This window comes from Lampetra fluviatilis, unplaced genomic scaffold, assembly GCF_964198595.1.
Source record: "Lampetra fluviatilis unplaced genomic scaffold, kcLamFluv1.1 SCAFFOLD_1242, whole genome shotgun sequence".
NCBI classification, from domain to species: Eukaryota; Metazoa; Chordata; class Hyperoartia; order Petromyzontiformes; family Petromyzontidae; genus Lampetra; species Lampetra fluviatilis.
Genome location: NW_027620546.1, coordinates 1 through 24,489, shown reverse-complemented (window position 1 = coordinate 24,489; position 24,489 = coordinate 1). Strand labels below are relative to the sequence as shown.

The 24,489-nt window shown below is 63.9% G+C and overlaps 1 protein-coding gene across 1 annotated transcript; it reads left to right on the top strand.

Annotated features, from left to right (window-relative positions):
* Positions 1 to 43: 43 nt before the first annotated feature.
* LOC144954045 (transferrin receptor protein 2-like) lies at positions 44 to 24,260 on the top strand (the record flags this gene model as incomplete). Its single annotated transcript, XM_078884629.1, has 5 exons — positions 44 to 167; positions 1,319 to 1,435; positions 10,272 to 10,383; positions 13,056 to 13,178; positions 24,162 to 24,260. Coding segments are annotated over exons 1-5 (507 nt in total), but the record flags the coding sequence as incomplete, so codon positions are not given.
* Between the last annotated feature and the right edge of the window lie 229 nt (positions 24,261 to 24,489).

Below are 24,489 nucleotides of genomic sequence, written 5' to 3'. Positions count from 1 at the left end.
CGGGAGGTGGACAACAGGCGGACGACTCTGAGCGCCTGGACGCCCGGGGGGGGGCGGGTGGGGGGGAGGAGGAGGAGGGGGGAGGAGGAGGAGGCCGTGAGCCTGCAGGAGATGGACGCGATGGTGGCACGCACGGTGGACGCGGCAAGTCTGCAGGCGTTTCAAAGGTGGACGCTCGTTCAGTTCGCTCGCTTCACTTGCTCGTTTCAGTCGCTCGCTTCAGTCGCTCACCTTCGCTCAGTCACACGCTCGCTCAGTCGCTCACTTCGCTCGTTCAGTCGCTCACACCCACCCACTCACCCACTCACCCACCCACCCACTCACCCCACTCACCCACTCACTCACTTACCCGCTCACACTCACTCACTCACCCACCCACTCACCCACTCACCCACCCACTCACCCACTCACCCCCCCACCCACTCACCCACCCCACTCACTCACCCACTCACCCACCCACTCACCCCCCACTCACCCCTCACTCACCCACCCCACCCACCCACTCACTCACTCAACCCCCCCACCCACCCACTCACTCACTCACCCACTCACCCACTCACTCACCCACCCACTCACCCACTCACCCACTCACTCACCCACCCACTCACCCACTCACTCACCCACCCACTCATTCACCTACCCACTCACCCACCCACTGACTCACCCACCCACTCACTCACCCAACCACTCACTCACTCACCCACCCACTCACTCGCCCACCCACCCGCTCACCCACCCACTCACCCACCCACCCACTCACCCAACCACTCACTCACTCACCCAACCACTCACTCACTCACCCACTCACTCACCCAACCACTCACTCACTCACCCAACCACTCACTCACTCACCCACCCACTCACTCGCCCACCCACCCGCTCACCCACCCACTCACCCACCCACCTACTCAACCCCTTGTCCGCTCACCCACCCACTCACCCATTCACTCACCCACCCAATCATTTACCCGCTCACTCACCCACTCACCCACCCACTCACCCACTCACTCACCCACTCACCCACTCACTCACCCACTCACCCACCCAACTCGCCCACCCACCCGCTCACTCACCCACTCACCCACCCACCCACTCACTCACTCACCCACCCACTCACTCGCCCACCCACCCGCTCACTCACCCACTCACCCACCCACCCACTCACTCACTCACCCACCCACTCACTCGCCCACCCACCCACTCACTAACCCACTCACCCCCCTCCCCCCCTCCCCCTCCCCCCCCTCACACCCCCCTCCCCCTCCCCCCCTCTCCCCCTCCCCCCCTCCCCCCCCCTTCTCCCCCCCCTCCCCCCCAGGGCTCTGGCTGCCACAGCGACGAGTGACTCTGCCCAGTTCATGTTCGACTCGCTGCGACAGATGGGCCTACACACCAGCGTGCAGTCTCACATGGCCACGGTGGACTACGTCAACCCGTGAGTCGACCTCACGCTCACCCTCACGCTCACCCAGCCACTCACCCACACGCTCACCCAGCCACTAACCCACACGCTCACCCAGCCAGCCACTCACCCACCCAGCCACTCGCCCTCACGCTCACCCACCCAGCCACTCACCGAGCCACTCACCCACTCACTCACCCAGCCACTCACCCACACGCTCACCCAGCCACTCACCCAGACACCCACCCACATGCTCACCCAGCCACTCGCCCACACGCTCACCCAGCCACTCACCCAGCCACTCACCCAGACACTCACCCTCACTCTCACCCAGCCACTCACCCAGACACCCACCCACATGCTCACCCAGCCACTCGCCCACACGCTCACCCAGACACCCACCCAGCCACTCACCCAGACACTCACCCTCACGCTCACCCAGCCACTCACCCAGCCACTCACCCACATGCTCACCCAGCCACTCGCCCACACGCTCACCCAGCCACTCACCCAGCCACTCACCCACACGCTCACCCAGCCAGCCACTCACCCAGCCACTCACCCAGCCACTCACCCTCACGCTCACCCAGCCACTCACCCTCACACTCACCCAGCCACTCACCCAGCCACTCGCCCACTCACTCACCCAGCCACTCACCCAGCCACTCACCCTCACGCTCACCCAGCCACTCACCCTCACGCTCACCCAGCCACTCACCCTCACACTCACCCAGCCACTCACCCAGCCACTCGCCCACTCACTCACCCAGCCACTCACCCAGCCACTCACCCTCACGCTCACCCAGCCACTCACCCTCACGCTCACCCAGCCACTCACCCTCACACTCACCCAGCCACTCACCCAGCCACTCGCCCACTCACTCACCCAGCCACTCACCCACTCACTCACCCAGACACTCACCCAGCCACTCACCCAGCCACTCACCCACTCACTCACTCACCCTCACGCTCACCCAGCCACTCACCCTCACACTCACCCAGCCACTCGCCCACTCACTCACCCAGCCACTCACCCACTCACTCACCCAGCCACTCACCCACTCACTCACCCAGACACTCACCCAGCCACTCACCCAGCCACTCACCCAGCCACTCACCCAGCCACTCACCCTCACGCTCACCCAGGCGCTCACCCTCACGCTCATCCAGCCGCTCACCCAGCCACTCACCCAGCCACTCACCCAGCCACTCACCCAGCCACTCACCCAGCCACTCACCCAGCCACTCACCCAGCCACTCACCCAGCCACTCACCCTCACGCTCACCCAGGCGCTCACCCTCACGCTCACCCAGCCGCTCATCCAGCCACTCACCCAGCCACTCAACCAGCCACTCACCCAGCCACTCATCCAGCCACTCACCCAGCCACTCACCCTCACGCTCACCCAGCCACTCACCAAGCCACTCACCCAGCCACTCACCATCACGCTCACCCAGCCACTCACCCAGCCACTCACCCAGCCACTCACCCAGCCACTCACCCAGCCACTCACCCAGCCACTCACCCAGCCACTCACCCAGCCACTCACCCTCACGCTCACCCAGGCGCTCACCCTCACGCTCATCCAGCCGCTCACCCAGCCACTCACCCAGCCACTCACCCAGCCACTCACCCAGCCATTCACCCAGCCACTCACCCAGCCACTCACCCAGCCACTCACCCTCACGCTCACCCAGGCGCTCACCCAGCCACTCACCCAGCCACTCACCCAGCCACTCACCCTCACACTCACCCAGGCGCTCACCCTCACGCTCACCCAGCCGCTCATCCAGCCACTCACCCAGCCACTCATCCAGCCACTCACCCAGCCACTCATCCAGCCACTCACCCAGCCACTCATCCAGCCACTCATCCAGCCACTCACCCAGCCACTCACCCTCACGCTCACCCAGCCACTCACCCAGCCACTCACCCAGCCACTCACCCAGCCACTCATCCAGCCACTCACCCAGCCACTCACCCAGCCACTCACCCAGCCACTCATCCAGCCACTCATCCAGCCACTCACCCTCATGCTCACCCAGCCGCTCATCCAGCCACTCACCCAGCCACTCACCCAGCCACTCACCCAGCCACTCACCCTCACGCTCACCCAGGCGCTCACCCTCACGCTCACCCAGCCGCTCATCCAGCCACTCACCCAGCCACTCATCCAGCCACTCACCCAGCCACTCATCCAGCCACTCACCCAGCCACTCATCCAGCCACTCATCCAGCCACTCACCCAGCCACTCACCCTCACGCTCACCCAGCCACTCACCCAGCCACTCACCCAGCCACTCATCCAGCCACTCATCCAGCCACTCACCCAGCCACTCACCCTCACGCTCACCCAGCCGCTCATCCAGCCACTCACCCAGCCACTCATCCAGCCACTCACCCAGCCACTCATCCAGCCACTCACCCAGCCACTCATCCAGCCACTCATCCAGCCACTCACCCAGCCACTCACCCTCACGCTCACCCAGCCACTCACCCAGCCACTCATCCAGCCACTCACCCAGCCACTCATCCAGCCACTCACCCAGCCACTCATCCAGCCACTCACCCAGCCACTCACCCTCACGCTCACCCAGCCACTCACCCAGCCACTCATCCAGCCACTCACCCAGCCACTCATCCAGCCACTCACCCAGCCACTCATCCAGCCACTCACCCAGCCACTCACCCTCACACTCACCCAGCCACTCACCCAGCCACTCATCCAGCCACTCATCCAGCCACTCACCCAGCCACTCACCCTCACGCTCACCCAGCCACTCACCCAGCCACTCACCCAGCCACTCATCCAGCCACTCATCCAGCCACTCACCCAGCCACTCATCCAGCCACTCACCCAGCCACTCATCCAGCCACTCACCCAGCCACTCATCCAGCCACTCACCCAGCCACTCATCCAGCCACTCACCCAGCCACTCACCCAGCCACTCATCCAGCCACTCACCCAGCCACTCATCCAGCCACTCACCCAGCCACTCATCCAGCCACTCACCCAGCCACTCATCCAGCCACTCACCCAGCCACTCACCCTCACACTCACCCAGCCACTCACCCAGCCACTCACCCAGCCACTCATCCACCCACTCACCCAGCCACTCATCCAGCCACTCACCCAGCCACTCATCCAGCCACTCACCCAGCCACTCATCCAGCCACTCACCCTCACACTCACCCAGCCACTCACCCAGCCACTCACCCAGCCACTCATCCAGCCACTCATCCAGCCACTCACCCAGCCACTCACCCAGCCACTCACCCTCACACTCACCCAGCCACTCACCCAGCCACTCATCCAGCCACTCACCCAGCCACTCATCCAGCCACTCACCCAGCCACTCATCCAGCCACTCACCCAGCCACTCACCCAGCCACTCACCCAGCCACTCACCCAGCCGCTCATCCAGCCACTCACCCAGCCACTCACCCTCACGCTCACCCAGCCACTCACCCAGCCACTCATCCAGCCACTCACCCAGCCACTCATCCAGCCACTCACCCAGCCACTCACCCAGCCACTCACCCAGCCACTCACCCAGCCACTCATCCAGCCACTCACCCACACACTCACCCAGCCACTCACCCAGACACTCACGCTCACCCAGACACTCACCCAGCCACTCACCCAGCCACTCATCCAGCCACTCACCCACACACTCACCCAGCCACTCACCCAGCCACTCATCCAGCCACTCACCCACACACTCACCCAGCCACTCACCCAGCCACTCACCCAGCCACTCACCCAGCCACTCACCCAGCCACTCACCCAGCCACTCACCCAGCCACTCATCCAGCCACTCACCCACACACTCACCCAGCCACTCACCCAGCCACTCACCCAGCCACTCACCCAGCCACTCACCCAGCCACTCACCCAGCCACTCACCCAGCCACTCACCCAGACACTCATCCAGCCACTCACCCACACACTCACCCAGCCACTCACCCAGCCACTCACCCAGCCACTCACCCAGACACTCACCCAGCCACTCATCCAGCCACTCACCCACACACTCACCCACACACTCACCCAGCCACTCACCCAGACACTCACGCTCACCCAGACACTCACCCAGCCACTCACCCAGCCACTCATCCAGCCACTCACCCACACACTCACCCAGCCACTCACCCAGCCACTCACCCAGCCACTCACCCAGCCACTCACCCAGACACTCACGCTCACCCAGACACTCACCCAGCCACTCACCCAGCCACTCATCCACACACTCACCCAGCCACTCACCCAGCCACTCACCCAGCCACTCATCCAGCCACTCACCCAGCCACTCACCCAGCCACTCACCCAGCCACTCACCCAGCCACTCACCCAGCCACTCATCCAGCCACTCACCCAGCCACTCACCCAGCCACTCACCCAGCCACTCACCCAGCCACTCACCCAGCCACTCATCCAGCCACTCACCCACACACTCACCCAGCCACTCACCCAGACACTCACGCTCACCCAGACACTCACCCAGCCACTCACCCAGCCACTCATCCAGCCACTCACCCACACACTCACCCAGCCACTCACCCAGACACTCATCCAGCCACTCACCCACACACTCACCCAGCCACTCACCCAGCCACTCACCCAGCCACTCACCCAGCCACTCACCCAGCCACTCACCCAGCCACTCACCCAGCCACTCACCCAGCCACTCATCCAGCCACTCACCCACACACTCACCCAGCCACTCACCCAGCCACTCACCCAGCCACTCATCCAGCCACTCACCCAGCCACTCATCCAGCCACTCACCCAGCCACTCACCCAGCCACTCACCCAGCCACTCACCCAGCCACTCATCCAGCCACTCATCCAGCCACTCACCCACACACTCACCCAGCCACTCACCCAGCCACTCACCCAGCCACTCACCCAGCCACTCACCCAGACACTCACCCAGACACTCACGCTCACCCAGACACTCACCCAGCCACTCACCCAGCCACTCACCCAGCCACTCATCCAGCCACTCACCCACACACTCACCCAGCCACTCACCCAGCCACTCACGCTCACCCAGACACTCACCCAGCCACTCACCCAGCCACTCATCCAGCCACTCACCCACACACTCACCCAGCCACTCACCCAGCCACTCATCCAGCCACTCACCCACACACTCACCCAGCCACTCACCCAGCCACTCACCCAGCCACTCACCCAGCCACTCACCCAGCCACTCACCCAGCCACTCACCCAGCCACTCATCCAGCCACTCACCCACACACTCACCCAGCCACTCACCCAGCCACTCACCCAGCCACTCACCCAGCCACTCACCCAGCCACTCACCCAGCCACTCACCCAGCCACTCACCCAGACACTCATCCAGCCACTCACCCACACACTCACCCAGCCACTCACCCAGCCACTCACCCAGCCACTCACCCAGACACTCACCCAGCCACTCATCCAGCCACTCACCCACACACTCACCCAGCCACTCACCCAGCCACGCACCCAGCCACTCACCCACACACTCACCCAGCCACTCTCCCAGACACTCATCCAGCCACTCACCCACACACTCACCCAGCCACTCACCCAGCCACTCACCCAGCCACTCACCCAGACACTCATCCAGCCACTCACCCACACACTCACCCAGCCACTCACTCAGCCACTCACCCAGCCACTCACCCAGCCACTCATCCAGCCACTCACCCACACACTCACCCACACACTCACCCAGCCACTCACCCAGCCACTCACCCAGCCACTCACCCACACACTCACCCAGCCACTCTCCCAGACACTCATCCAGCCACTCACCCACACACTCACCCAGCCACTCACCCAGCCACTCACCCAGCCACTCACCCAGCCACTCACCCAGCCACTCACCCAGCCACTCACCCAGCCACTCATCCAGCCACTCACCCAGACACTCATCCAGCCACTCACCCACACACTCACCCAGCCACTCACTCAGCCACTCACCCAGCCACTCACCCAGACACTCATCCAGCCACTCACCCACACACTCACCCAGCCACTCACCCAGCCACTCACCCAGCCACTCACCCAGCCACTCACCCAGCCACTCATCCAGCCACTCACCCAGCCACTCACCCAGCCACTCACCCAGCCACTCACCCAGCCACTCACCCAGCCACTCATCCAGCCACTCACCCACACACTCACCCAGCCACTCACCCAGACACTCACGCTCACCCAGACACTCACCCAGCCACTCACCCAGCCACTCATCCAGCCACTCACCCACACACTCACCCAGCCACTCACCCAGCCACTCACCCAGCCACTCACCCAGCCACTCACCCAGCCACTCACCCAGACACTCATCCAGCCACTCACCCACACACTCACCCAGCCACTCACCCAGACACTCATCCAGCCACTCACCCACACACTCACCCAGCCACTCACCCAGCCACTCACCCAGCCACTCACCCAGACACTCACCCAGCCACTCATCCAGCCACTCACCCACACACTCACCCAGCCACTCACCCAGCCACTCACCCAGCCACTCACCCAGACACTCATCCAGCCACTCACCCAGCCACTCACCCACACACTCACCCAGCCACTCACCCAGCCACTCACCCAGCCACTCACCCAGACACTCATCCAGCCACTCACCCACACACTCACCCAGCCACTCACCCAGCCACTCACCCAGCCACTCACCCAGCCACTCACCCAGCCACTCACCCAGCCACTCACCCAGACACTCATCCAGCCACTCACCCACACACTCACCCAGCCACTCACCCAGCCACTCACCCAGCCACTCACCCAGACACTCATCCAGCCACTCACCCACACACTCACCCAGCCACTCACCCAGACACTCATCCAGCCACTCACCCACACACTCACCCAGCCACTCACCCAGCCACTCACCCAGCCACTCACCCAGCCACTCACCCAGCCACTCACCCAGCCACTCACCCAGCCACTCACCCAGCCACTCACCCAGCCACTCACCCAGACACTCATCCAGCCACTCACCCACACATTCACCCAGCCACTCACCCAGACACTCATCCAGCCACTCACCCACACACTCACCCACACACTCACCCAGCCACTCACCCAGCCACTCACCCAGCCACTCACCCAGACACTCACCCAGCCACTCATCCAGCCACTCACCCACACACTCACCCAGCCACTCACCCAGCCACTCACCCAGCCACTCACCCAGCCACTCACCCAGACACTCATCCAGCCACTCACCCAGACACTCACCCAGACACTCATCCAGCCACTCACCCACACACTCACCCAGCCACTCACCCAGACACTCATCCAGCCACTCACACACTCACCCAGCCACTCACCCAGCCACTCACCCAGCCACTCACCCAGACACTCATCCAGCCACTCACCCACACACTCACCCAGCCACTCACCCAGACACTCATCCAGCCACTCACCCACACACTCACCCAGCCACTCACCCAGCCACTCACCCAGCCACTCACCCAGCCACTCACCCAGCCATTCACCCAGCCACTCACCCAGACACTCATCCAGCCACTCACCCACACACTCACCCAGCCACTCACCCAGACACTCATCCAGCCACTCACCCACACACTCACCCAGCCACTCACCCAGCCACTCACCCAGCCACTCACCCAGACACTCATCCAGCCACACACTCACCCAGCCACTCACCCAGACACTCATCCAGCCACTCACCCACACACTCACCCAGCCACTCACCCAGACACTCATCCAGCCACTCACCCACACACTCAGCCAGCCACTCACCCAGCCACTCACCCAGCCACTCATCCAGCCACTCACCCAGCCACTCACCCTCACACTCACCCAGCCACTCACCCAGCCACTCATCCAGCCACTCACCCAGCCACTCATCCAGCCACTCACCCAGCCACTCATCCAGCCACTCACCCAGCCACTCACCCAGCCACTCACCCAGCCACTCACCCAGCCACTCACCCAGCCACTCACCCAGACACTCATCCAGCCACTCACCCACACACTCACCCAGCCACTCACCCAGACACTCATCCAGCCACTCACCCACACACTCACCCAGCCACTCACCCAGCCACTCACCCAGCCACTCACCCAGACACTCATCCAGCCACACACTCACCCAGCCACTCACCCAGACACTCATCCAGCCACTCACCCACACACTCAGCCAGCCACTCACCCAGCCACTCACCCAGCCACTCATCCAGCCACTCACACAGCCACTCACCCAGCCACTCGCCCTCACGCTCACCCAGCCACTCACCCAGCCACTCACCCAGCCACTCACCCAGCCGCTCATCCAGCCACTCACCCAGCCACTCACCCTCACGCTCACCCAGCCACTCACCCAGCCACTCACCCAGCCACTCATCCAGCCACTCACCCAGCCACTCACCCAGCCACTCACCCAGCCACTCACCCAGCCACTCACCCAACCACTCACCCAGCCACTCACCCAACCACTCACCCAGCCACTCACACACTCACACTCACCCTCACACTCACCCAGCCACTCACCCGCACGCTCACCCTCACACTCACCCAGCCACTCACCATCACCCTCACCCAGCCACTCACGCTCACCCAGCCCGTGAGCCCGTTCCTCACCCACACACACGAAGATGCTGCTGATGATGCTGCTGATGCTGCTGATGATGCTGCTGATGATGCTGCTGATGATGCTGCTGATGATGATGCTGCTGATGATGATGCTGATGATGATGATGATGCTGCTGATGATGCTGCTGATGATGATGCTGATGATGATGATGATGATGCTGCTGATGATGCTGCTGATGATGCTGCTGATGATGATGCTGATGATGATGATGTTACTGATGATGGCTGTGCAGGTCTCGTCCCAACACGGTGCGTCTGCTGGGCACGAACGGCAGCCGCAGCGTGGACATCGACACGGGGAGTGACACTTACTACAGCCCCTACAGCGCTACAGGCTCCGTGAGGGTGAGTGTCCTCACCACTCAATCACCAAGCCACTCACCCACTCACTCACCCAGCCACTCACTCACTCAGCCACTCACCCAGCCACCCACTCACTCAGCCACTCACCCAGCCAGCCACTCACCCAGCCACTCACTCACCCAGCCACTCACTCACTCAGCCACTCACCCAGCCAGCCACTCACCCAGCCACTCACTCAGCCAGCCACTCACCCAGCCAGCCACTCACCCAGCCACTCACTCACTCAGCCACTCACCCAGCCAGCCACTCACCCAGCCACTCACTCACCCAGCCACTCACCCAGCCAGCCACTCACCCAGCCACTCACTCACTCAGCCACTTACCCAGCCACCCACTCACCCAGCCACTCACTCACTCAGCCACTTACCCAGCCACTCACTCACTCAGCCACTTACCCAGCCACTCACTCACTCAGCCACTTACCCAGCCAGCCACTCACTCACCCACTCACTCACCCAGCCACTCACTCACCCAGCCACTCACCCAGCCACCCACTCACTCAGCCACTCACCCAGCCACTCACTCACCCAGCCACTCACCCACTCGCTCACTCACCCACCCACTCACCCACACACTCACCCACTCACCCACCCACCCACCCACCCACTCACTCACCCACTCACTCACCCACCCACTCACTCACTCACCCACTCACCCACCCACTCACTCACCCACTCACCCACCCACTCACCCACCCACCCACTCACTCACCCACTCACCCACCCACTCACCCACCCACTCACCCACTCACCCACCCACTCACCCACCCACTCACCCACCCACCCACCCACTCACTCACCCACTCACCCACCCACTCACCCACCCACCCACTCACTCACCCACTCACCCACCCACTCACCCACCCACCCACCCACCCACTCACCCACCCACTCACTCACTCACCCACTCACCCACTCACTCACCCACTCACCCACCCACTCACCCACCCACCCACCCACTCACTCACCCACTCACTCACCCACTCACTCACCCACCCACCCACCCACTCACCCACCCACCCACTCACCCACCCACTCACCCACTCACCCACCCACTCACCCACTCACCCACTCACTCACCCACTCACCCACCCACCCACTCACCCATCCACCCACTCACTCACCCACTCACCCACCCACTCACCCACCCACCCACTCACCCACCCACTCACCCACCCACCCACCCACTCACCCACCCACCCACTCACTCACTCACTCACCCACCCACCCACCCACCCACCCACCCACCCACCCACTCACTCACCCACTCACTCACCCACCCACCCACCCACTCACCCACCCACTCACCCACTCACCCACCCACCCACTCACTCACCCACCCACTCACTCACCCACCCACTCACCCACTCACCCACCCACTCACCCACTCACTCACCCACTCACCCACTCACTCACCCACTCACCCACCCACTGACCCACCCACCCACTCACTCACCCACTCACCCACCCACTCACCCACCCACCCACCCACCCACCCACCCACCCACTCACCCACCCACCCACTCACTCACTCACTCACCCACCCACCCACCCACCCACCCACCCACTCACCCACCCACCCACCCACCCACTCACTCACCCACCCACCCACTCACCCACCCACTCACCCACTCACCCACCCACCCACTCACTCACCCACTCACTCACCCCCCCACCCACCCACCCACTATCTCACTCACTCACTCACCTACCCACCCACTCACCCACCCACTCACTCACTCACCCACCCACCCACCCACTCACCCACCCACCCACTCACTCACTCACTCACCCACCCACCCACTCACCACCCACCCACCCACCCACTCACTCACTCACATCACCCACCCACCCACCCACCCACCCACTCACCCACTCACCCACCCACCCACCCACTCACCCACCCACCCACTCACCCACTCAGTCACCCACCTCACTCACCCACCCACCCACCCACTCACCCACCCACCCACTCACCCACCCACCCACCCACCCACTCACCCACCCACCCACCCACCCACTCACCCACCCACCCACCCACCCACTCACTCACTCACCCACCCACCCACCCACCCACCCACCCACCACCCACTCACCCACCCACCCACTCACCCACCCACCCACCCACCCACTCACCCACCCACCCACCCACTCACCCACCCACCCACTCACCCACCCACCTCACCACCCACCCACCCACCCACTCACCCACCCACCCACCCACCCACTCACCCACCCCACCCACTCACCCACTCACCCACCCACCCACTCACCACCCACCCACTCACCCACCCACCCACTCACCCACCCACCCACTCACCCACCCACCCACCCACCCACTCACCCACCACCCACCCACCCACTCACCCACTCACCCACCCACCCACCCACCCACTCACCCACCCACCCACTCACCCACCCACCCACCCACTCACCCACTCACCCACCCACCCACTCACCCACCCACCCACCCACTCACCCACCCACCCACTCACCCACCACCCACCCACTCACCCACCACCCACTCACCCACCCACCCACTCACCCACCCACCCACCCACCCACCTCCCACCCACCCACCCACTCACCCACTCACCCACCCACCACCCACTCACCCACCCACTGTGTGTGTGTGTGTGCTCCCCACATCCCCAGGGCTGCCTGGTCTATGTGAACTACGGCCGCCGTGAGGACTTTGTGGCGTTGGGACGCGCCGCTGCCAACGCCAGCGGCTGCGTGGCGCTGATACGTGACGGAGCCGTGTCACACGCAGAGAAGGTGAGACACGGGGGGGGGGCACGGGGGAGACACGGGGGGAGACACGGGGAGACACGGGGGGAGACACGGGGAGAGACACGGGGAGAGACACGGGGAGACACGGGGGGAGACACGGGGGGAGACACGGGGAGAGACACGGGGAGACACGGGGGGAGACACGGGGAGAGACACGGGGAGACACGGGAGAGACACGGGGGGAGACACGGGGGGGGAGACACGGGGGGGAGACACGGGGGGAGACACGGGGAGAGACACGGGGAGAGACACGGGGAGAGACACGGGGAGACACGGGGAGAGACACGGGAGAGACACGGGGAGACACGGGGAGAGACACGGGGGGAGACACGGGGGGAGACACGGGGGGAGACACGGGGGAGACACGGGGGGAGACACGGGGGGAGACACGGGGAGAGACACGGGGGAGACACGGGGAGAGACACGGGGGGAGACACGGGGGAGACCGGGGGGAGACACGGGGGGAGACACGGGGGAGACACGGGGAGACACGGGGAGAGACACGGGGAGAGACACGGGGGGGAGACACGGGGGGAGACACGGGGGGGAGACACGGGGGGAGACACGGGGGGGAGACACGGGGAGAGACACGGGGGAGAGACACGGGGAGATACGGGGAGAGACACGGGGGGGAGACACGGGGGGGAGACACGGGGGGAGACACGGGGAGAGACACGGGGAGAGACACGGGGAGAGACACGGGGAGACACGGGGAGAGACACGGGGAGAGACACGGGGAGAGACACGGGGGAGACACGGGGAGAGACACGGGGAGACACGGGGAGAGGACACGGGGGAGACACGGGGAGAGACACGGGGAGAGACACGGGGAGAGACACGGGGAGACACGGGGAGAGACACGGGGAGACACGGGGAGAGACACGGGGAGACACGGGGAGAGACACGGGGAGAGACACGGGGAGAGACACGGGGAGAGACACGGGGGAGACACGGGGAGAGACACGGGGAGACACGGGGAGAGACACGGGGGAGACACGGGGAGAGACACGGGGAGACACGGGGAGAGACACGGGGAGAGACACGGGGAGACACGGGGAGAGACACGGGGAGAGACACGGGGGAGACACGGGGAGAGACACGGGGAGACACGGGGAGAGACACGGGGAGAGACACGGGGAGAGACACGGGGGGAGACACGGGGGGAGACACGGGGAGAGACACGGGGAGAGACACGGGGAGAGACACGGGGAGAGACACGGGGAGAGACACGGGGGAGACACGGAGGGAGACACGGGGAGAGACACGGGGAGAGACACGGGGAGAGACACGGGGAGAGACACGGGGAGAGACACGGGGAGAGACACGGGGGGAGACACGGGGGGAGACACGGGGAGAGACACGGGGAGATACACGGGGGGAGACACGGGGAGAGACACGGGGAGAGACACGGGGAGACACGGGGAGAGACACGGGGGGAGACACGGGGAGACACGGGGAGACACGGGGAGAGACACGGGGGGAGACACGGGGAGAGACACGGGGGGAGACACGGGGAGACACGGGGAGACACGGGGAGAGACACGGGGGAGAGACACGGGGAGAGACACGGGGAGAGACACGGGGAGAGACACGGGGAGAGACACGGGGGGAGACACGGGGGGAGACACGGGGAGAGACACGGGGAGAGACACGGGGAGACACGGGGAGAGACACGGGGGGAGACACGGGGAGACACGGGGAGACACGGGGAGAGACACGGGGGGAGACACGGGGAGAGACACGGGGGGAGACACGGGGAGACACGGGGAGAGACACGGGGAGAGACACGGGGAGACACGGGGGGAGACACGGGGAGAGACACGGGGAGACACGGGGAGAGACACGGGGGGAGACACGGGGAGAGACACGGGGGAGACACGGGGAGAGACACGGGGAGAGACACGGGGAGAGACACGGGGAGAGACACGGGGAGAGACACGGGGAGACACGGGGAGAGACACGGGCGGAGACACGGGGAGACACGGGGAGACACGGGGAGACACGGGGAGAGACACGGGGGGAGACACGGGGAGAGACACGGGGGAGACACGGGGGGAGACACGGGGAGAGACACGGGGAGACACGGGGAGAGACACGGGGGGAGACACGGGGAGACACGGGGAGACACGGGGAGAGACACGGGGGGAGACACGGGGGGAGACACGGGGAGACACGGGGAGAGACACGGGGAGACACGGGGAGAGACACGGGGAGAGACACGGGGAGAGACACGGGGGGAGACACGGGGGGAGACACGGGGAGACACGGGGAGAGACACGGGGAGAGACATGGGGGGAGACACGGGGAGACACGGGGAGACACGGGGAGAGACACGGGGGGAGACACGGGGGGAGACACGGGGGAGACACGGGGAGAGACACGGGGAGACACGGGGGAGAGACACGGGGAGAGACACGGGGAGAGACACGGGGGGGAGACACGGGGAGACACGGGGAGAGACACGGGGAGACACGGGGAGAGACACGGGGGGAGACACGGGGGGAGACACGGGGGGAGACACGGCGAGACACGGGGAGAGACACGGGGGGAGACACGGGGAGACACGGGGAGACACGGGGAGACACGGGGAGAGACACGGGGGGAGACACGGGGGGAGACACGGGGGGAGACACGGGGGGAGACACGGGGGGAGACACGGGGAGAGACACGGGGAGAGTCACGGGGAGAGACACGGGGAGAGACACGGGGAGACACGGGGAGAGACACGGGGAGAGACACGGGGAGAGACACGGGGAGAGACACGGGGGAGACACGGGGGGAGACACGGGGAGAGACACGGGGAGAGACACGGGGGGAGACACGGGGAGACACGGGGAGACACGGGGGGGGAGACACGGGGAGAGACACGGGGAGAGACACGGGGAGAGACACGGGGAGAGACGGGGGGAGACACGGGGAGAGACACGGGGAGAGACACGGGGAGAGACACGGGGAGAGACACGGGGAGAGACACGGGGAGAGACACGGGGAGAGACACGGGGGAGACACGGGGAGAGACACGGGGAGAGACACGGGGAGAGTCACGGGGAGAGACACGGGGAGAGACACGGGGAGAGACACGGGGAGAGACACGGGGAGACACGGGGAGAGACACGGGGAGAGACACGGGGAGAGACACGGGGAGAGTCACGGGGAGAGACACGGGGAGAGACAACGGGGAGAGACACGGGGGGAGACACGGGGAGAGTCACGGGGAGAGACACGGGGGGAGACACGGGGAGAGACACGGGGAGAGACACGGGGAGAGTCACGGGGACACGGGAGACACGGGGAGAGACACGGGGAGACACGGGGAGAGTCACGGGGAGAGACACGGGGACACGGGGAGACACGGGGAGAGACACGGGGAGAGACACGGGGAGAGACACGGGGAGACACGGGGAGACACGGGGAGACACGGGGAGAGACACGGGGAGAGACACGGGGAGACACGGGGAGACACGGGGAGAGTCACGGGGAGAGACACGGGGAGAGACACGGGGAGACACGGGGAGACACGGGGAGACACGGGGAGAGACACGGGGAGAGACACGGGGAGACACGGGGAGAGTCACGGGGAGAGACACGGGGAGAGACACGGGGAGACACGGGGAGACACGGGGAGAGACACGGGGAGAGACACGGGGAGAGTCACGGGGAGACACGGGGAGACACGGGGAGAGACACGGGGAGAGACACGGGGAGAGACACGGGGAGTCACGGGGAGACACGGGGAGACACGGGGAGAGACACGGGGAGAGACACGGGGAGAGACACGGGGAGACACGGGGGGAGACACGGGGAGAGACACGGGGAGAGACACGGGGGAGACACGGGGGGAGACACGGGGAGAGACACGGGGGAGACACGGGGAGAGACACGGGGGGAGACACGGGGAGAGACACGGGGAGACACGGGGGGAGACACGGGGAGAGACACGGGGAGAGACACGGGGAGAGACACGGGGGGAGACACGGGGGGAGACACGGGGAGAGACACGGGGGAGACACGGGGAGAGACACGGGGGGAGACACGGGGAGAGACACGGGGAGACACGGGGAGAGACACGGGGGGGACACGGGGAGAGACACGGGGGGGAGACACGGGGAGAGACACGGGGGGGGACACGCGGGAGAGACACGGGGGGAGACACGGGGGGAGACACGGGGAGAGACACGGGGAGAGACACGGGGAGACACGGGGAGAGACACGGGGAGAGACACGGGGAGAGACACGGGGGAGACACGGGGGGAGACACGGGGAGAGACACGGGGAGAGACACGGGGGAGACACGGGGGGAGACACGGGGAGAGACACGGGGAGAGACACGGGGAGAGACACGGGGAGAGACACGGGGAGAGACACGGGGGAGACACGGGGGGGGGCACGGGGAGAGACACGGGGAGAGACACGGGGAGAGAGACACGGGGAGACACGGGGAGAGACACGGGGAGAGACACGGGGAGAGACACGGGGAGACACGGGGGGAGACACGGGGAGAGACACGGGGAGAGACACGGGGAGAGACACGGGGGAGACACGGGGAGGGGCACGGGGGAGACACGGGGGGAGACACGGGGGGGAGACACGGGGGGAGACACGGGGAGAGACACGGGGAGAGACACCCGGGAGAGACACGGGGGAGACACGGGGGGGAGACACGGGGGGGAGACACGGGGGGAGACATGGTGGGGAGACACGGGGAGAGACACGGGGAGAGACACGGGGGGGAGACACGGGGAGACACGGGGAGACACGGGGGGGGAGACACGGGGAGAGACACGGGGGAGACACGGGGAGAGACACGGGGAGAGACACGGGGAGAGACACGGGGAGAGACACGGGGAGAGACACGGGGAGAGACACGGGGGAGACACGGGGGGAGACACGGGGAGAGACACGGGGAGAGACACGGGGAGAGACACGGGGAGAGACACGGGGAGAGACACGGGGAGAGACACGGGGGAGACACGGGGGGAGACACGGGGAGAGACACGGGGAGAGACACGGGGAGAGACACGGGGAGAGACACGGGGAGAGACACGGGGGAGACACGGGGAGAGACACGGGGAGACACGGGGAGAGACACGGGGAGAGACACGGGGAGAGACACGGGGAGACACGGGGAGAGACACGGGGGAGACACGGGGAGAGACACGGGGAGACACGGGGAGAGACACGGGGAGAGACACGGGGAGAGACACGGGGAGAGACACGGGGAGAGACACGGGGAGACACGGGGAGAGACACGGGGAGAGACACCGTGAGAGACACGGGGGAGACACGGGGGGAGACACGGGGAGAGACACGGGGAGAGACACGGGGGGAGACACGGGGAGACACGGGGAGACACGGGGGGGGAGACACGGGGAGAGACACGGGGGAGACACGGGGGGGAGACACGGGGAGAGACACGGGGAGACACGGGGGGAGACACGGGGGGGAGACACGGGGGGAGACATGGTGGGGAGACACGGGGGGGAGACACGGGGAGAGACACGGGGGGAGACACGGGGGGAGACACGGGGAGACACGGGGAGACACGGGGGGGGAGACACGGGGAGAGACACGGGGGAGACACGGGGAGAGACACGGGGAGAGACACGGGGAGAGACACGGGGAGAGACACGGGGAGAGACACGGGGGAGACACGGGGGGAGACACGGGGAGAGACACGGGGAGAGACACGGGGAGAGACACGGGGAGAGACACGGGGAGAGACACGGGGAGAGACACGGGGAGAGACACGGGGAGAGACACGGGGGAGACACGGGGGGGGGCACGGGGAGACACGGGGAGACACGGGGAGACACGGGGAGACACGGGGAGACACGGGGGGGGGGCACGGGGAGACACGGGGGAGACACGGGGAGACACGGGGAGACACGGGGAGACACGGGGAGACATGGGGGGGGCACTGGAAGACACGGGGGGGGGCACGGGGAGACACGGGGGGGGGCACGGGGAGACACGGGGAGACACAGGGAGACACGGGGAGACACGGGGGGGGGGCACTTGGAGACACGGGGGGGGGGCACGGGGAGACACGGGGAGACACGGGGAGACATGGGGGGGGGGCACGGGGAGACACGGGGAGACACAGGGAGACACGGGGAGACACGGGGGGGGGGCACTTGGAGACACGGGGGGGGGCACGGGGAGACACGGGGAGACACGGGGAGACACGGGGAGACACGGGGAGACACGGGGAGACATGGGGGGGGGGGGCACGGGGAGACACGGGGGGGGGGGCACGGGGAGACACGGGGGAGACACGGGGAGACACGGGGAGACACGGGGAGACACGGGGAGACATGGGGAGACATGGGGGTGGCACTGGAAGACACGGGGGGGGGCACGGGGAGACACGGGGGGGGCACGGGGAGACACGGGGAGACACAGGGAGACACGGGGAGACACGGGGGGGGGGCACTTGGAGACACGGGGGGGGGCACGGGGAGACACGGGGAGACACGGGGAGACATGGGGGGGGGCACGGGGAGACACGGGGGGGGGCACGGGGAGACACGGGGGGGGGCACGGGGAGACATGGGGAGACACAGGGAGACACGGGGAGATACGGGGGGGGGGGCCCGGGGAGACACGGGGAGACACGGGGAGACACGGGGGGGGGGGCACGGGGAGACACGGGGGGGGGGCACGGGGAGACACGGGGAGACACGGGGAGACATGGGGGGGGGGCACTGGGAGACACGGGGGGGGGCACGGGGAGACACGGGGAGACACGGGGAGACACAGGGAGACACGGGGAGACACGGGGGGGGGCACGGGGAGACACGGGGAGACACGGGGGGGGGGCACGGGGAGACACGGGGTGAGTGAGTGTATGAGTGAGTGAGTGAGTGTATGGGTGAGTGAGTGTATGAGTGAGTGAGTATATGACTGTGTGTGAGGGAGTGAGTGGGTGTATGAGTGTATGAGTGAGTGAGTGTGTGAGTGAGTGAGTGTATGAGTGAGTGAGTGTGTGAGTGAGTGAGTGAGTGGGTGAGTGAGTGTATGAGTGGGTGAGTGTATGACTGTATGTGAGTGAGTGGTGAGTGGGTGAGTGGGTGAGTGTATGACTGTATGTGAGTGAGTGGGTGAGTGGGTGAGTGGATGAGTGAGTGAGTGTCATCCTGTAGGTGCACGTAGCAGAGAAGTTTGGCTGTGTGGGTGAGTGGGTGAGTGGGTGAGTGGGTGAGTGGGTGAGGGTGAGTGAGTGTATCAGTGAGTGAGTGAGTGTATGAGTGTGTATGAGTGTGTTAGTGTATCAGTGAGTGAGTGAGTGTATGACTGTGTGAGTGGGTGAGTGTGTGGGTGAGTGAGTGGGTGAGTGAGTGGTGAGTGTGTGAGTGAGTGGGTGAGTGTATGAGTGAGTGAGTGAGTGTATGAGTGAGTCAGTGTATGAGTGAGCGTGTGTGTGAGTGAGTGGTGAGTGGGTGGGTGAGTGAGTGAGTGTGTGTATGAGTGTGTGAGTGAGTGGACGAGTGAGTGTATGAGTGAGTGAGTGGGTGAGTGAGTGAGTGAGTGGGTGAGTGAGTGAGTGGGTGAGTGAGTGAGTGTAGGAGTGAGTGAGTGTATGAGTGAGTGGGTGAGTGAGTGAGTGTATGAGTGAGCGTGTGGGTGAGTGAGTGGGGTGAGTGAGTGAGTGTATGAGTGAGTGTATGAGTGAGTGAGTGAGTGTGTGAGTGAGTGGGTGAGTGGGTGAGTGAGTGAGTGTATGACTGTGTGAGTGGGTGAGTGAGTGAGTGGGTGAGTGAGAGTGGGTGAGTGAGTGGGTGAGTGAGTGGGTGAGTGAGTGAGTGTGTGAGTGTATGAGTGAGTGTATGAGTGAGTGTGTGAGTGTGTGAGTGAGTGAGTGTGTGAGTGAGGTGAGTGGGTGAGTGGTGTGAGTGAGTGAGTGTATGACTGTGTGAGTGGGTGAGTGAGTGAGTGGGTGAGTGAGTGAATGAGTGAGTGAGTGGGTGAGTGTGTGAGTAAGTGGGTGAGTGAGTGAGTGGGTGGGTGAGTGAGTGGGTGAGTGAGTGGTGAGTGTGTGAGTGAGTGGTGAGTGTGTGAGTGAGTGGGTGAGTGAGTGAGTGAGTGGGTGAGTGGGTGAGTGAGTGGGTCAGTGAGTGAGTGAGTGGGTGAGTGGGTGAGTGAGTGGGTCAGTGAGTGAGTGAGTGGTGAGTGTGTGAGTGAGTGAGTGAGTGGGAGTGAGTGAGTGAGTGAGTGGAGTGAGTGGGTAAGTGGGTGAGTGAGTGAGTGAGTGGATGAGTGAGTGAGTGAGTGTCATCCTGTAGGTGCACGTAGCAGAGAAGTTTGGCTGTGTGGGTGAGTGGTGAGTGTGTGAGTGAGTGTATGAGTGAGTGAGTGTATGAGTGAGTTGAGTGTATGAGTGAGTGAGTGTATGAGTGTGTGTACGAGTTTGTGTGTGAGTGAGTGAGTGAGTGGGTGAGTGTATGACTGTGTGAGTGTGAGTGAGGCGAGTGAGTGTGTGAGTGAGTGGGTGAGTGAGTGTATGAGTGAGTGGGTGAGTGAGTGAGTGGGTGAGTGAGTGCATGAGTGAGTGAGTGTATGAGTGAGTGGGTGAGTGTATGAGTGAGTGAGTGTATGAGTGAGTCAGTGTATGAGTGAGCGTTGTGTGTGAGTGAGTGGTGAGTGGGTGGGTGGTGTGAGTGAGTGAGTGGTGAGTGTGTGTATGAGTGTGAGTGAGTGAGTGGGTGAGTGAGTGTATGAGTGAGTGAGTGGGTGAGTGAGTGAGAGTGTATGAGTGAGTGTATGAGTGAGTGGGTGAGTGAGTGAGTGTGTGAGTGAGTGGGTGAGTGGGTGAGTGAGTGAGTGAGTGAGTGGGTGGGTGGGTGAGTGAGTGAGTGAGTGGGTGGGTGGGTGGGTGAGTGAGTGAGTGAGTGGGTGAGTGGGTGGGTGTGTGAGTGAGTGAGTGAGTGGGGTGGAGTGGGTGAGTGGGTGGGTGGGGTGAGTGAGTGAGTGGGTGAGTGGGTGAGTGTGTGAGTGGGTGAGTGGGTGGGTGGGTGAGTGAGTGAGTGAGTGGGTGAGTGGGTGAGTGTGTGAGTGAGTGAGTGAGTGGGTGAGTGGGTGAGTGGGTGGGTGGGTGAGTGAGTGAGTGTATGAGTGAGTGAGTGTATGAGTGAGTGAGTGTATGAGTGTGTGTATGAGTTTGTGTGTGAGTGAGCGAGTGAGTGTGTGAGTGAGTGGGTGAGTGAGTGTATGAGTGAGTGGGTGAGTGAGTGAGTGGGTGAGTGAGTGCATGAGTGAGTGAGTGTATGAGTGAGTGGGTGAGTGTATGAGTGAGTGAGTGTATGAGTGAGTCAGTGTATGAGTGAGCGTGTGTGTGAGTGAGTGGTGAGTGGGTGGGTGAGTGAGTGAGTGGTGAGTGTGTGTATGAGTGTGAGTGAGTGAGTGGGTGAGTGAGTGTATGAGTGAGTGAGTGGGTGAGTGAGTGAGTGGGTGAGTGAGTGAGTGAGTGTATGAGTGAGTGAGTGTGTGAGTGAGTGGGTGAGTGAGTGTGTGAGTGAGTGGGTGAGTGGGTGAGTGAGTGAGTGAGTGGGTGGGTGGGTGAGTGAGTGAGTGAGTGAGTGGGTGGGTGGGTGAGTGAGTGGGTGAGTGGGTGGGTGAGTGGGTGGGTGTGTGAGTGAGTGAGTGAGTGGGTGAGTGGGTGAGTGGGGTGGGTGGTGGTGAGTGAGTGAGTGAGTGGGTGAGTGGGTGAGTGTGTGTGTGAGTGAGTGGGTGAGTGGGTGAGTGGGTGAGTGAGTGAGTGGGTGGGTGAGTGAGTGAGTGAGTGTGTGAGTGAGTGAGTGAGTGAGTGAGTGAGTGAGTGAGTGGGTGAGTGAGTGAGTGGGTGGGTGGGTGAGTGAGTGAGTGTCATCCTGTAGGTGCACGTAGCAGAGAAGTTTGGCTGTGTGGGTGAGTGGTGAGTGTGTGAGTGAGTGTATGAGTGAGTGAGTGTATGAGTGAGTGAGTGTATGAGTGAGTGAGTGTATGAGTGTGTGTATGAGTTTGTGTGTGAGTGAGTGAGTGAGTGGGTGAGTGGGTGGGTGGGTGGGTGAGTGAGTGAGTGAGTGGGTGAGTGGGTGAGTGGGTGGGTGGGTGAGTGAGTGAGTGGGTGAGTGGGTGAGTGTGTGAGTGAGTGAGTGAGTGAGTGGGTGAGTGGGTGAGTGAGTGTCATCCTGTAGGTGCACGTAGCAGAGAAGTTTGGCTGTGTGGGTGAGTGAGTGAGTGAGTGGGTGAGTGAGTGAGTGAGTGGTGAGTGTATGAGTGAGTGAGTGTATGAGTGAGTGAGTGTATGAGTGTGTGTATGAGTTTGTGTATGAGTGAGTGAGTGAGTGGGTGAGTGAGTGAGTGAGTGGGTGAGTGTATGACTGTGTGAGTGAGTGAGCGAGTGAGTGTATGAGTGAGTGAGTGTATGAGTGAGTGGGTGAGTGAGTGTATGAGTGAGTGAGTGTGTGAGTGAGTGGGTGAGTGAGTGAGTGGGTGGGTGGGTGAGTGAGTGAGTGAGTGGGTGGGTGGGTGGGTGAGTGAGTGAGTGGGTGGGTGAGTGAGTGAGTGAGTGGGTGAGTGAGTGTATGAGTGAGTGAGTGGTTGAGTGAGTGAGTGAGTGGGTGAGTGAGTGAGTGAGTGGGTGAGTGAGTGAGTGTATGAGTGAGTGGGTGAGTGAGTGTATGAGTGAGTGAGTGGGTGAGTGGGTGAGTGAGTGAGTGAGTGGGTGGGTGGGTGGGTGGGTGAGTGAGTGAGTGGGTGGGTGGGTGAGTGGGTGAGTGAGTGGGTGAGTGAGTGGGTGAGTGGGTGAGTGAGTGAGTGGGTGGGTGGGTGAGTGGGTGAGTGAGTGAGTGAGTGAGTGTATGAGTGAGTGTATGAGTGAGTGAGTGTGTGAGTGAGTGGGTGAGTGAGTGAGGTGAGTGGGTGAGTGGGTGAGTGGGTGAGTGAGTGAGTGGGTGAGTGAGTGGTGAGTGAGTGAGTGTCATCCTGTAGGTGCACGTAGCAGAGAAGTTTGGCTGTGTGGGGGTCCTCATCTACCCGGACCCTGCAGACCGCCCCAATCTCGACGAGAAGACCGCCGTGCTCGCCCACGTGAGCTCACCCGCACGCTCACCCACTCACTCACTCACTCACCCACATACACATTCACCCACATCCTCACTCACTCACCCACCCACCCACTCACCCATTCACTCACCCACTCACTCACCCACTCACTCACCCACTCACCCACTCACTCACCCACTCACTCACCCACTCACCCACTCACTCACCCACTCACCCACTCACCCACTCACTCACTCACCCACACACCCACTCA